General features: G+C 43.9%; 1 protein-coding gene across 10 annotated transcripts in view; it reads right to left on the bottom strand.

Annotated features, from left to right (window-relative positions):
* Positions 1-14664, bottom strand: part of nectin1b (nectin cell adhesion molecule 1b) — a 156236-nt gene extending 141572 nt beyond the window's left edge. For 9 of the 10 annotated variants that reach the window (XM_055012429.1, XM_055012430.1, XM_035952909.2 and 6 more), the window contains exon 1: positions 13788-14664. In XM_055012429.1, the coding sequence (XP_054868404.1) occupies positions 13788-13839 (52 nt within the window). In that variant the 5' untranslated portion in view covers positions 13840-14664. The remainder of the gene's footprint in view (positions 1-13787) is intronic. The other variant, XM_023280481.3, reaches the window with a different exon arrangement.
* Between the last annotated feature and the right edge of the window lie 230 nt (positions 14665-14894).

The following is a 14894-nucleotide window of genomic DNA, read 5'->3' as shown; positions in this document are numbered from 1 at the left end:
TTTTCCAAAGGTCTTTTTGAATTTAAAAAAAAAATTGTCAAGGTGTGTGGGATGGCGAACCTCAAAGGCACAGAGATAAGCATTTCATTCCTGGCTTTTGTTTATCTAGAAGGTAATTTTAAAAGGATCTCATTCATTATTTAAACTGGATTTGCAGAATACAGACTCTTAGCTGAAATTAGTTTTGAAGACGCTCTTTGTGCTAACGTACCTTTGCAATAGGGATTACCCTGCAAATGCTTAACTGTCATTCCCATATTTTAAAAGAGATCCTCCACAAAGGACCCATACTGTTACTCTGTCATATATATGAAGACTATTTTATGCAGTGCTCTTTCATTGAATGCATAAACTGCTAATCCTTCCATTTTTTTATATGTATAATGATACCATTTGCCTTCAGTTATCCAGCAGTCCACTTTCCTTTCAATGCAGTCCGACTGTGACCATCTTCACAGCCAGATGTACTTATTCGGTTCCTCCTGCTGTGGTTGTTACAATTATTTATTTTCATCTTGTGGTGATCGGAGACGTCTAATTTTGCTTTAGAAAACACGTCGAAAAAAGTACATTTATTGCATTTATTCTGGCAAAAGTGCAGCAAGTGACAATAACTGCAACATTTTCATCATTAGCAGTTAATGTGCTGCAAAAGAATTATGAAAATGACATGTAAACTCTTAGGCCAGGCAAACAACTAAAGCAAATATTGCAGATTTTATGAGGTGAGATTTTCTTCTTAACTTCTAAAGTGGCTTGTCAGTCTGTGATTCATCCATTTATTTTACAAATTATTACTTCATGCGCAAGTGTAGCTCAGGTAATGCCCTGTTTTTAACACGGGCTAATGTTTCTAACATTAGCAGGTCATTCTGAAGTTAGAGAAAACCCTCTGGACTCTCCACCTCGATGTGAATGTACTTGTGTTTACCGCAAGTTATGATAAGTTGGAGAGAGAGTCCATTATTCTGTACAGTCAAATGAAACAAACAACGTCTTAATCGGTGTGTTGAGCACTCGTTCTCAGATGGCACCGGGTCTCCGCTTGACGGATTCATCGAGCTCAGAGCGTGAAAAGCGGTTGTGGATGTCAAGATTCCCCCGACACTCATTCACCGATGATCAGTTTCCCATCCTCCATCCTCTGGCCTGCCCTCGCACATCAGCATCAATCCAACACAAGTAAATACAGTGAGTGGCTTAATGCATTTTCCTCTCCAGGGATTCTGCAGACCAGAATGGCATCAAGAGGGTAAATAAATAAATATTTTGTTGAGTGCTGGAGTGGACTGCATTCTACTGAATAGCAAACCAACTTCTCTCTGCCTCCCTCCCGCTGTCCATAAAGAAGTAGTGACATTCTCTTTTTTTGTGTAGCCCTTGTGAGCATAAACAGCCACGGACATGGCTGCAGAGCAGAACCCCGCAGTTGGATGGCACTGAAAGTAGCGATAAAGCTCAGGTCAAGTAAGGAGAAGAGGCAGGTGTCGCTTGTTCAACAAATCAAAAGGCGCCACTGTCAAGTCAGCATATGCACTTGAGGAGGGCCGCTTTAGCATGGCCTCCAAATGAAAAGCACTTCAGCTAAACAAGTCCATCCACAGTGCCCTGCCATGACACAATCCGTCGCAAAGAGAGTTCATTTCCCATCACTGAGCCGCTTCGTGTCGAGCTATAAATGCGCTGCCCCTTTGGCAATGACGACAAGGACAAACAAAACGACTTTCAACTCGGCTTTAGGGGCAAATGTTGGCTGGGTGAAATTTTACTTGGTCACTCTTTCCCAGCATAACATCATACAATTTGATTAATCTCTCCGAGCACATAATCTAGTGCGCTGCCCACAGAGCACAGTGGTTCTCACCCCACCTCTGCACAGCAGCAGCTGGATAAGCTGTGATAGGACGAAGGGCACGGCAGCAAATACAACACATCCAGCACTCAGCATCATGACCTTGACTGGAGAGCCGACTGACAGACGCTCTCTCTGTCTTTTCACACTGCTGAAAAGGGGGTCTGGTCCAATTACAGGCACCGGGCACATTGTCTTGTTAACTTCGGCTCCGACTGTACATTTGGGCAGCTCAGAGATCAAGCGCTCGCTGGAGTTTAAATTGACAGAGCTACCTTTTTCCGCTGTCACAGCCTCCTGTGTTACTCTGTCAGTGGCGGGTGACGGAGGAGCAAAATAAGCTGTCTGCGACATCTATGCAGATAGTGACGGCATCAAAGTCGCCGGATTCTGACAGCCCTTCGTAGGAGGTCTGACTCTTGTTAAGCAATCTAGTCGGAAGACAGTGTAACTCCCGACGCCACAATGGAGTAGATATTCATGGTGGAGATGTGCACCTGCTGTCTTAGTTTAGTCAGTCTGCTGTGACATATTGACTATATTATTAGTCGCATAAACAACTACTAAAGCTCTACTAGCCTGAAGCAATACCATTACTAGACAGAATGCTAGAATAGACTGTAAACTGAATGAGTTGATCATCATTTAAGTAATTTTGAATAACATTCACTCGTTTCAGCTTTTTAAATTTGAAAATTTGCTGCTTTGCTCATATAATTGTCAACTAATCATCGTTGGATCTTGGACTGTTGGTCGAACACAACAATTTGAAGACGCCAAAATGGCTATTTCTCATTATGTTCTTCCATTTGATCGATCCAACATTCCCATCAGCAAACAGTGAGAATAATAATTTCCAACAGCCCTAAATTTCCTAATTAAATAATATTAAAAGTGTCAGGTTGTGTTTCAGTCTAATAGAATCCAGTGGATTAGCTGTGAACTTCAAAGTGGCTCAGCGACACAGACAAGACAGGAGCTGCATTTGATCCAAACCCAACCAGATTACTAATGAGGTATTGACCTATAAATGGCACCTCAGAAATGACAGCTACCAATATTGACCTTTAAAAGAGAAGTAAATATACAGAGTGTTTCCCAAAGCTCAGCATTATTCATGTGCCAGAGGTCAATATCAAGACTCCATTATACGTTTAAGTAAAACATTCTCCTGGAATAAAAAAAAAAGCCACATTTGAGTTATTTATCCAAATGATTACGCTGAGGAACAGACGAGGAATATTTGAATGCTTAAGCAACACACTCGAGGCAGGCTTGATGCAACTGCAGCTGACAGACTGAGGAGCAAGAGGTGACCTAGCTGAGCAGACCACAGCTCTGAAATACGCCTGAGTGTTAATTGGAAACACAGCACAACTGCTTCCTCACTGAGGCGTGTCATTGGAAAGGAAATAAGCAGGAGCAGCAAAATATACAAAGGCATTCATAAGAATAAAGGAACATAACTCAGTATCCGAGCAGGGAGATGAGATGACGCTAAATAATACACATCTGACTGAGGCAACGCGCTAATCTGAACACAGATAAATAGCCTTGTGTCTAAAAACTACCCTCAAAGCAAAAACAAAATGTGTAATCTCTGGTAGTCAGGGATTTTTTCTGTCCTTGGGACCCACAATTAACTTCAAAAAGTTGCATATAAATGCAGACGATAAAACTATTCCGCTTCTGTTGTCGGAATTTCTTGGCTACTTCTTGGTGTCAAATGAAAACTGTGATTCCAATTACTATACTTCATGTTTCTGGCTAAATTGTGGGGATCGACATGCTCCGTTGCTCTTAGGTTTAACTGAACCTCACAGGGCTCATTAGAAGAAGATGAATCGTGCATCCTGAAAAGCAGATTTTGAGGAGATATGTGTTCGGTGCGTGTTTAAAAAAAGCTCCGGCTGAATGTGTGTCGCGTGTATCACCCAGGTGTGACTGCTGCACTGTCAAGAAGTGCCTCCTGATACAGTTCTGGTGCCCCTATGACTGTTCAGCACTCTACCCCCATTCCCTGACCTCTATTTCCCTGTTGGTCAGTCCACTGCAAATCCGAAAAGCCTCCCAGCATCTCCATGGCGACGGGCCTCAGTCGAGCAGATGGCCTCAGTGTGCCGCGCGGCAATTAAAGAGGGAGCGACGAGCGGGGAAAAGAAAGTGGGTCAGGATCGGGGGGGTTGGAAGCAGGGCCGACAACGTGAAGCTGCCTCTGCCTCGGGCCTGCGCGCAGACGTATGCATTTGCAGCCACGCGCGCGCAGTTCACGCATCGGTGCACCGCTTCCCGGGTCTTCTGAGCAAAAACAAATACCCACCCCATGCCAGTCACAAAGCATCAGCAGTGTGAGAATGAAAAGAAGGGGAAGCACGCAGCAAACCGCCCCCTGGATCTGGTCAGAGAAACTTCCTGCAGGAATTACAACGGGCAAATCCCCACAACCAAATCAATGGGATTAACCCTTTAAATCTCATATAACGACAGACAGAATCACCCCCGTTATTTGGATTACTCCCTCCGGAGCACCGCTCACTCTGGCAGGAACTGCCTCCTGTTTTTTTCCAGCTTAAACAAAAAATTCACAAACAGCAGGGATGAAACACACCCTTGGCGATGTGGGGCAAATCCAATCAGTTTCATCCCTCCGCTACTTTCATCGCATATTGACCAGCCTATTGAAACAAGGACTTCTATTTCATCTCCACTTGGACCCGCATGTTGTAAAAGATCTGACTGAGCTCCTGAATCACTCATTACTCAAATTAAGGAAAGCGTTAATTAAACTAATTTAGCAGACAATATGATCTTTAGCACATTATGGAGCTCTTAATTGAATTTACTTGGTAATATTCGTACGATTATGCGACGAGCGACGCATTTGTTTGAAGACAGCTTTAATGGAGAATATGAGTTGGTTTTGGGAGGTCCACCGACTTCCCGCATAGAAACAAAAAAGGCCTAATGAGCTGGAAGAAATTGAATGAACTTCTATTTGCTCAAGCCTTTTCTTCCAGGGAGCAGCCCCGAAGTGCCTAAACAGAACTTCAGCCAAGAAACGCTATTTCAAGGCAAACTAGAATCACCCTTGGAACATAGCCTTATTCAGGAACAGCGTGACCCGCTGCAAACTTCCATCCCCCACAGGGCCTGCATGTAAATCTCAATTCTCTTGTTACCCTTTTTCCTCTTTACATTTAAGCACTTATTTTCCCTTGCAAGTTTTTTTCTTTTCTTGCTAGAGCCCATTCTGCGGAAGAATTTAAAACTCTGAAACCTGAAGGGTATGAGTCTGCAGGCTTGTAGGAGGGAAGGTATTTTGAGGGTTTCGCTGCGGTATTAAACAGCCTCTATATCAAGTTTCTCATTCCAACATTTGTTCCTCTTTAGCTTCTATTTTCAGTTTCATAATGCTGACAAAGAAGGTACAGAGTTGCCGGGAACAAACGCATGCCCCTGCATCCGTTTGAAATAAATATTTACGATGCTTGTCTGCAGAAGTGGGGGAAGAAATTTGACTCAGATAAAGGCAGGAAAACGCACTGTTCGCTCTCATCTGGGAGACTGTGAGCTATGTGGGTGCAGGGTCAGCGAGTGGGTGTTCTTGTAGCCACTTATATCTGCATAACTTATCGTCGTATAAATGTTGTAACTCGCATGTTCGACAAGTGGGCGGGAGAACGGGGAACCCTTGACCCCCCGACAACCTTCTGCGTCTCTGGCCTGACGTGACATTTGGCATCTTCACGGCTCGACTGACAATTGCTGTGAACTGCAAAATGGCCCTGTGTGATTCCTGCACCGCTATCAAAGCCCTCTCCAGATTCCTGAATGGTTAATTCCACTCGCAAGCTCATAGCCAAGCGAGACGTGTGCTGCCAGAGTGGTGGAAGCTCCCATGTGGAAACCCCTGGCAAGGTTTCTCAGCTGGAAGAGGTAAAGAGAGGAAGAAAGAGAAGAGAGAGGTGGGTTGGAGGTGTTTTATATGCAACTATTCTGCATTAGGAATGATTACCTGCAGGGGAAATAGTAAAAAAAAAAAAAAAAAAAAAAAAAAAAATGCAACCCAGACAAAATGTCGACTGGTAGTCAGATTAAGGTCAACTATGACCTAAATCTTTCTCTAACCTTAACCAATGTTTTATTTTTGGTTTGTTATTTTCCAGAATGGGACCGTGACGGTTTTTCTCATAACCAAAACTTTGTGGTTTTAGTTGCCAAGCACTGCTTTAACCACAAACAAAAACAATTGAAGTTAATGTTAGCAAAAATGGAAGTGTGATCATTTTGTCTTTATACTCTTGAAAACTGATAAATTGAGCAAAAGAGCTCCAAATAAAATATGACCTAATAGTGGAAATAATAAAGTGCAGAGCATTAAATTGCAGCTGTAAATGTTCTACTTTTATTATGGTTGGCCTGCAATTTTCCTCATTTAAAGGTAGAGTACGCGATTCGAATCCAATATATTTTTGGTCTAATTATGCATGTATCTCTTCATAGTAGGATAGTGGTGTTCTGCAAAGATGGAGGGAATGTTGGCACTGGATGCAAGAGGGATTGTAAGTCCAAGTAAATATGCAAATGAGCTAAATTTCAAGTCTTTTTACAGAATCACAGACTCTATTTTGAAGCCTATTTTTCTAAATTTTAACCGTTTTTGCTCAAAATCTTTACTCTTCGACTCTAAAATATCCAGCTGCAGACATATCTTTGCATGAATGTATGTAATCTTGCACAAAATGTCTGTCTCATGTTATATATTCATATAAAATAATCGAATATTAGCTGAAATTAAATCTTAACCATACAATGTATAGTCTCGAAGACACAAAAGATGATTTTCGTCCTCATTTCTGAGACCTGCTTCCAGCCAGCCAGTTGCTAAAACAGTGCATGAGGGATACTGTGTGCATTTTCTGTGACCTAAACCTCAAATGTGGATGGTATGTGCACATCTTGTTCATATAAGCTGCTTCTAATAAATGTCAGACATGTAAAGAACAGAACTTAAAGCATGTCCTCCTTGTTTTCTCCCTTTTACTGTACTGTATTTGCGAGGTAGCGTGCTGCATTTACAGGACTGAATATAGATTAAGCTCAATGCTGCCTGCAGCTCTGCTTTCATGCACACAAGTCAAGAGTTTAAATAGGTGCATTTCTGACGTCGAGTCAGACTGCTAGAGCTCGAGATAAAGGGATAAATACAAGTCCTTTAACTCGCTCTGGGGTGGGGCAGGTGGTTAGATTACTCACCTAACCCACCCACCCACCTCTGTTTCACGCACGTTTGACTATGAAATCCGCTAATAGTCACGTACCCTGCGATGCTGGCTGACAGAGAGAGAGAGGACATGCAGGAAGGAGGCAGAGGCCATTTGGCACACCTGACTTTCTGAAAACAATGCAGTGAAATTCAGCCAGGCTTAAAACTGGGGAATCGATAGCAGACTACATTAGTTGCTTTGGCATGGAACTTGCTAACAAAATGGAAGGATCAATGCCGAACTGCGGGGCCGTCTCTGTGTTTCTCTTTTTCACAGCAAAGCCGAGCCGCGAACGGGCAGTGTGAAGAGTTTCAACCGTTTGCACACAGGTCGACCTCAATCTCGGTAATAACGACGAGCCCTGGGAGAACCGTGTGTCAGCTGTAACACGAGTGGGGGAAATCAAAAGAAATGCTCACACAGAAGCAATTGAAATCCTCTTGAATTGAGCAATTACCTATAGAGTCGATCAGAGGGACCTAAATGGAAAGACACAGAGAAGTACAGGCTGACCTGTTATCAGTCATATTTTGATAGTCTGTCTGCAAAGGACGAGGGCACTAAGGAGCTTTGCACCGAGCCGCGGCACACTGGGGGGCTTAGCTATATGTCAGGGAGAATAAATAAACCCGTGTTTGTGTTTTCTAAGCAGCCCCTCCCTCCCTCCCTCCCTCGTAGCACCACCACCACCCCTATTTCACCCACTCCCATTTACAACCACGCTCTTGCTTTGAAGCACAGTCAGCTCCCGGAGAGATATCAGCATGGAATATTAAATGAGCGAACACCATCACTCATTAAAAAGGGAAACATTTCATGAAACAAACCCCCTTTTGTATCAAGTGCTAACCAAGCTGACTCTCGGTGTGCACCGTTCTCAAAGGCAGAGAGCAGCGAGGAGAGGGAGGAGAGGGGAGAAGAAAGATGGAGGAGGAGGAGGAGGAGGCAAGTTTGGAGAAAGTAAGAGAAAAAAAACTGTAAACTTCTGGCAGGAGATCAGCTCTGAGAAAGCAGTGTGTCACAATGACGGAAATCACGATGATTCTCAACATTTCCCGCGCCCAAGTTTTAGAAATGTTCGATATTTTCATTCAAATGCGTTCTCCAAGCCAGTGTTCCATCTTGCATGACCCCTGGAGGCATTTATCAGCGGATGGCATGTGCAGTGGGCGAGCTGGAAGGCTTGTAATGGGATTGGCAGATATGGTTTTTCAAGGCGGCGTACACATTTTCAGTCAGAAGTTGGAGAGAGTTGATGTGAAATGCAGCATCCTATGCTGTGTGAGGTCATAAATTTAAAAAAATGTCAGCATTTTCATCAGAATTCGCTCTGAGCGGGATGGAAAACCCACCTATTCAGCACTTAGGGTGTCAAAAACAAGAAATCGCCAAAGGAACCGAAAGAAAAAGCAGCTTTTTTCAGTATACTTAAGGCAGGATCCATTGCTGTGTTTCAAATCACTACTGCTGATGAAAAATGTAGAATTTTTAAAGCTGCTGTAATATTGCAGCTCATAAAAGGCAATGAACAACATCAGAATGACACCGTTGTCATCCAATTTACAGCCTGCTCTGGTCTAATATGTCAGCCAACTGATATATCGGCTTGACCCAAGACAGTAAGAGGCAGAGCTGCAGGCCAGCTCTTGTCAACAGACTGCAGCAGTCAGCACAAAAATCAACTGAGTCAAACAGCAGAAAACATGGCAACGGCTTCAACTAGTCCATCAAGTTTTGAAAAGGAGCTCTCCAAAACTAGTTCACAAAGCAGAGCCACAAGAGAAAAACACGACAAAACAGTTTGGTAATGGAGAACGCAGCACGTTTGGTGAAAATTTGCCTTATTTTCTCATGTATCCTCACACTCAGCAGGATGTTTGGAGGCTGGTCTTTACTTCTTCTTAACTCCTTCACGGAGGCACATCAGCCCAGCTGCCTGCTGTGGGAGCTGCCCTGATCAGATCTGTTTCATTCTAAAAGCGCACCGTCTTAGTAAGAAGACCAGGAATTATCCACTCCCTCAATCCCCTCCGATCAGCCCATGACTAAATGCCCCAGTTGTAAACCGAGACACAATGAGCAAAGAACAGTATTCCCATATGGCTTCTTCTTTTAAACCAGTGAAGCAGAAAATACAACTCGACTGCGTAAGAAACATTAAAATGATGCATTAAAAGGCTGCAATCCAATCACACAGCAGCGTGGAAAAACACTGCCATGTGTACAGTCGCAGTGCAGAAATGAATAGAATTTGCTCTTATCTGAAATGACTGATTACAGGTAGGAACTACAGTAACCAAGCACTAAGGGAGAACTAGCACAAAGAAGTTCTACAAGCTATTGACAAGCTAAGACGGTGTCCCAGGAAAACAGTGCAGGCTGTCTGAATCCTACCGACATGTGAGATTATTTACTTTTTCGTCTGAGATTTACATCAACTCAGGAAGCATAATAAGCCTATCCTGAGATGCAGCTATCTGACAACAGGAAAATATGGAACGAGAGTAGTTAGTCGATTCCATTCTCATTCTCAAGAGCAGAACAGGAATTTAACCATTTAATCCCACGACAAGGATCAGCTAAATAGAGAGAAGAAGACTCGACAGATTAATGGCAAATCAGAAAGGCTCAGGGCTAGATTTGATCCCTTTTATTGATTTCCTTTTCTCTTACTTTGCTGATACCGCGATCTGAGTTGAAACAGAGAAGAATTTCAACGATTTAAAAGCATAAAATTGCAGCTGCAGCTTGCTGATAAATGTGTTTTCCATCCTGATCCAATATGGTGACTGTCTGGTGAGAAGACAGCAAAGGAGGAGGAGAGGACACTTGACAGACACGCTGCAACACCAGAATAATAACCTCGGGAAGACACTGCATACGATACCGAACTGCATGTTCCTCCAAACAAGATATCTGGCAACCTTAGACTGCTTGTGTCTGGGACAAACATTACTTGTGATACTTGACTAAACTTCCCTCTCCTCTAAAATAGCTTCATTCAGCGACGGGGGATCAGATCCAAACCATTTCATCATCACAGAGACATGCACACAAGCTGTAAGCTCCTCACTCGGGGCCTTGAAAAACATTCTTTCATTCCCTATCATGACTAAAATCCTGCATATGAACTACAGACTCCAAACAATCAGAGAGGTGAACTTAATTTAACATTCATTCAGTCTTTAATACTATTTGTGCAGTCTTCCGCACACAGAGAACACTCCATTTTGTTATAACCTTTCCATTATTTAGGTTCAGTGCTTATTGTCATGTTTTATTCATCTATTTTGCGATACGCAGTCTTTATGCAGAGACCACAGGGGTGAGAAATGTGCATCATGAATTTGCAAAGAACAGAGAAATATGCCTCTTGGATCAACTTGTTTGGAACCAAAAATCGCTCGTTTGATCACAAATTAATGAAGGGCCACTCCATTCCCAGAACCATAGCAGACACTGAGGAATGAAATAAATAAAAAAGAATCTACAGAAACATTTCACGCAGTGTTTGGGGAAGGATTTGCTAAAGAGCTGACAGCAGAACCACAATGAGCTAAATGCTGAGCGTGATGAAGTTTGAGTGGCCAAGTGCCTCCATTAGCTCCTACGGCAAAAAGCTGAAGCTTAATCTCCTGTCAGCTCCCCTCAAGCTCGTCTCTCAGGACTCAGAGTGCTCTCTCCCATCCATCACCTCAGTGGGGACCAAAGGGAGACTCCCCAAAGGAACGAGGATCAAAGCAATTTGGATTCTCACTCAGACCATCAAGCCCCAACAATCGCGTAGTGGCACCATGACCGTTTCATTATATCATAACTGTCATCCCAATGAAATGCAAAATGCCACGGAGCGGCAATTACAGTTTTCTTCAAGAGGAGGGGGAAAAAAAAGAAACGAACAAAGTCAGAAGTGCTAATTACCATGTTCCAAAGGCCAGCAGTATTCCTTCCACGGCATATCAGAAGAAACATTTCCCTGCTCAACATCAAGCATTTATTTCTACACTGTTTATGAATGTGGCTGCCATTGTCCTCCGACCCCCCAACTTCCCAATCAATCAATCAATCGGGCTGAAGTGCATGACATTTTAAACAGAAAAGTAGACTTCAATGTGCTTCAAATGAGGCTGAGAAACAAATAGAGCACAGCGTGTGAACATTGGGCTGGAGTCAGAATTAACTGCTGTGTTCTTGTGCATGGAAAGCAGCTAGTTAGCCGAGCAAGTAACCCTTACAATCCCTGAAACAATGACGCTAGAATCCCAAGAGATGTCATCAGGTGAGCGTCGGAACAACAACAATTAAAGGCCGGCGACGCACAAACTGATGCAGCTGTGTTGTGACATTACCAGAGAAGCTAATCAGTCCGGAGAAACTCTTCTGAGAGGCTGCCTGACAGAAGTGAACACCGGGGGGGTCTGCCGCAGGATGCCAAGTTATTACAAAGATTAGAATTCACAGCTACACAATTTCCAATCCTGAATAATGGTACATTAATAGTTGATGCTCGTCCACCATTCACAGTTCATTTCCCAAATGTTAAATCCAACTAAGATGAGGAATTAGAGCCGGAAAATCTCCTCACAGTGATATCTATATGGGCTGGTAGAGCAGCAGCAGCAGCAGCACCGGAGGATGGAGCCAAGCCATAAACAACCACCTGGTTGCTAACTCAATTCACAGTCAATTAAATATCAGTCTGGAATACAGGAGAGACTGAGTGCTCATATAAGAACGCAGGAACAGAGCTGCTGTTATTATTCAAAGATCCATTATTCTCAATGTTCCTTTTATTTGATAATCTATTTGGCGAGCTGGTTCGGAATATTTCTCTGTTTATGAATTTGGCACTGTTGTGTTTTCCACAAATGGTTATTGCCACGACACAAATGGTTTCCCCTCGTGGATGAGTGCAACAGGGGGTTTTCGTGTTTTGCTGTGACTTGCATTTGTTAAGGCCCTTCCCACTTGTTTGTGCTTTGGTAATGAGGGAAAAGTCTGGAACATGTTGTATATCAATTAAGCCATCAAAGGCAGTGGGCATTTATGGCAGCGCCCTTTAACCTCAGGGTGAAAGACCAAATTCTTGTTTTTGCATGTCAAAAGAAAAAAAGGGTCCAAACAACTGCTGGAATACAAAAAAAAGGAAAAAGAAAATCAAAGCCCTCCTGCTCGTGAAGATGTCTGAACACATTAATTATGTAGCAACTTTGGTTTGAAATAAATTACAGCAATAAAAAGACATAGGAACAGAGTGTACGTCCTCGAAAACACCTCCTGCTTTACACAAATGAGACATTTCCAGGAAGCTTTAAGTGCAATTTTTTGAGACATTTTCCACTCCCCTTGATTGAACAGCTTCAAAAGATTTCCAGCACGGATCCCAAGGGAACCAGTTAATCCTGATCTTCTCCACAACCAAAGGGATCATCTCAATATAAATCAGACAGGGCGTTTGATCAAAGTATTCAATCAGTCTTAAACACATGACGCCACAAGGAGCCTCGCAGCGAACAAGGTCAACATCTTGGTTGTTCTCAAGCTCAAATGAGTTGGGGAGGGGGGGACATGCAGGATGTGCCAAAATACTGCACTAGAAAATGCTGTATTAGGCTCATAGGGGATCACCAAAGTGGCATTACATGGCGTAAACATGTCCAAGCTGCAGAGAGGGAACCAGGACATCAGTGGGCCATCAAAACACGATCTGACATTTCTTGACCACACTTGACCCTCGTCCATTTCTTCCCTTAAAAAAAAAAACGGGGGCGCCAGACAGAATTTAGCAGATGTAAACAAACCAGTAAACTTCCAGCTAAGCCTCAAAATCCCTCTGCATGATGGACCACAACCATGCACGTGCATGCGCAAAGACACGCTGCTGGGCTTGTTTTGTTTTCCAATTAGAGGGCCGTCAATGCAACCAGGATACATGCAGATTTTCCAATACTTTTATTAAGTCCGTGTTTAAATAATTAGGCCCACATGGGGGAGCTTTAATGCCAGGATGATCAATGTCCAAGTATCAATGCAGTCATTCATTTATCAGCCACCAGTGACACCATCACACATCCAAAAACTGTCCTTTTAAAGCTGCACAGTTAAATGTCATCACACCCTGAGTCACCCATCTGCAGAAAGCGTTATTACTGCAACAAAACTGAGTTCAAAACCAAATATTAGACCTCCAATTAGCCCCTAATTTCAAGTGCATTACCATTTTACTATTCAGCTAACAGGCAGGAGCTCAGGATAACATGTTTCAATTATCATTCCAGTGCTCTGTGTCTCTGAGTTGCCATTACAATGAAATATTGGAAAAACTTGAAGGCTGCATTCAGCCTACACGGCTCGCACATATCGCCATCTGCCTGCTGCCCGGGTAAGTTCATTATTTGGCAGCCAAATAAGTATTCTGCAGCCGTTTTAAGAAGGGGGACTAGATTCAGAGGCAGAACAACACTTTCCAATTTTCTCTCCACTCTTTTTTTTGGCGCATCTTGGTGCAAAACACAAAAAGCGTGCAATCAAATCGATCCACATTTACGCATTAATCAAGAGTCTCATTACGGATCCTCACGCAGCACACACACACACACATACGGGGAGAGGGAGAGCAGGGAGGTCAGGATGGAATATACACATGATTCTCTGTTTCTGCGGCTTACCTTGAATGTGCAGCGCCAACAGGAGCACCCCTATCCCCACACACAGCGCCATGGCACCTCAACTATCCGGATCTCGTCTGATAACCTGAGAGTGGATGGACAGGGATCACTCGAGACGACAAAGACCACGCATGCAACTTCTGCAAAAATCCCACTTCGGACCCAAACTAGTCGAGCTCTCTCGCTGAGACTTTCGCAAAACTAGAGGATCTGCGCTGCGCTCCTCCGTGCCAAAGCATCAATTTTCACGTCTGCGACGGTTCACCCCCCTTTTTTGAGTTTGCACTAAGGAGAACCTGGCTGGGTTCCCCTCAAAATGAGATCCAAAGCGGCTGCAGCTTCGCCGTGTAGGTGCTGAAGTGTTTGAGGGAATATGAGAGGAAAAGGGAGCGCTGGGTTCTCATCAAAGGAGCTCTTCCAGTTTAACCATGTAGCCTTTGTTGCTCCATCCACCGCAGCGGCTGCTCAACTCTCTCTCCCCCCCTCTTCCAGCACTGTGGATCAGAGGTAAAGAAGTGGGCGGGAGGTCCTCGATCGATGCTGTGCTGGGAAGTTTCCAGCACTTGGAGAGTTTCCTCAGAGGAAACGTCGCTTGCGAAGAAGAAAAAAATGACACTGCACCTAAAGAGATGATTCGTGCGCACCGTCCCTGTTTAGTTCCGTAAGTTCCCGGTTCTTCTACCCCTCGTGTGCAGCCGCTTCCAGCTGGAGGAATCAGCACAGGGGGCCGGCGAAGTTGTTGTAAGTCTAGAAAACGGTTGGGATGCGCCCCCTCTTTTCTCCTTCTTTTTTTTGGGATGAAATACAGTGTAGCTTTATCCCGCTATGCGCACCGCCCCGTTGATCTGCCACCACAGTGTGCTGCTGACTATCGCTGACGCTTCAGGAGAGAGATCGGGATCGAGTGACGTTGTGCAAAAGGGAGGAGCCTGGATTGTCCTGCAAAAAACAAAAGCATCGCCCGGAGAAACTACAGCAGCGTCCTACAGCGAGGGACCCTCAACTTTTCCTGCGCGTCAAGGGTCCTAAAAATGGCACGTTTTGGTGCAGAAAGTGGTAGAATTGTGCGTAAATGCGCCAGAAAATAGATGGATCCGTCGAAGAGCC

This window comes from Amphiprion ocellaris, chromosome 7 (assembly GCF_022539595.1).
Source record: "Amphiprion ocellaris isolate individual 3 ecotype Okinawa chromosome 7, ASM2253959v1, whole genome shotgun sequence".
Classification (NCBI taxonomy): Eukaryota; Metazoa; Chordata; class Actinopteri; family Pomacentridae; genus Amphiprion; species Amphiprion ocellaris.
The sequence above is the reverse complement of the archived record's forward strand: the minus strand, read 5'-3'. Positions and strand labels throughout refer to the sequence as shown.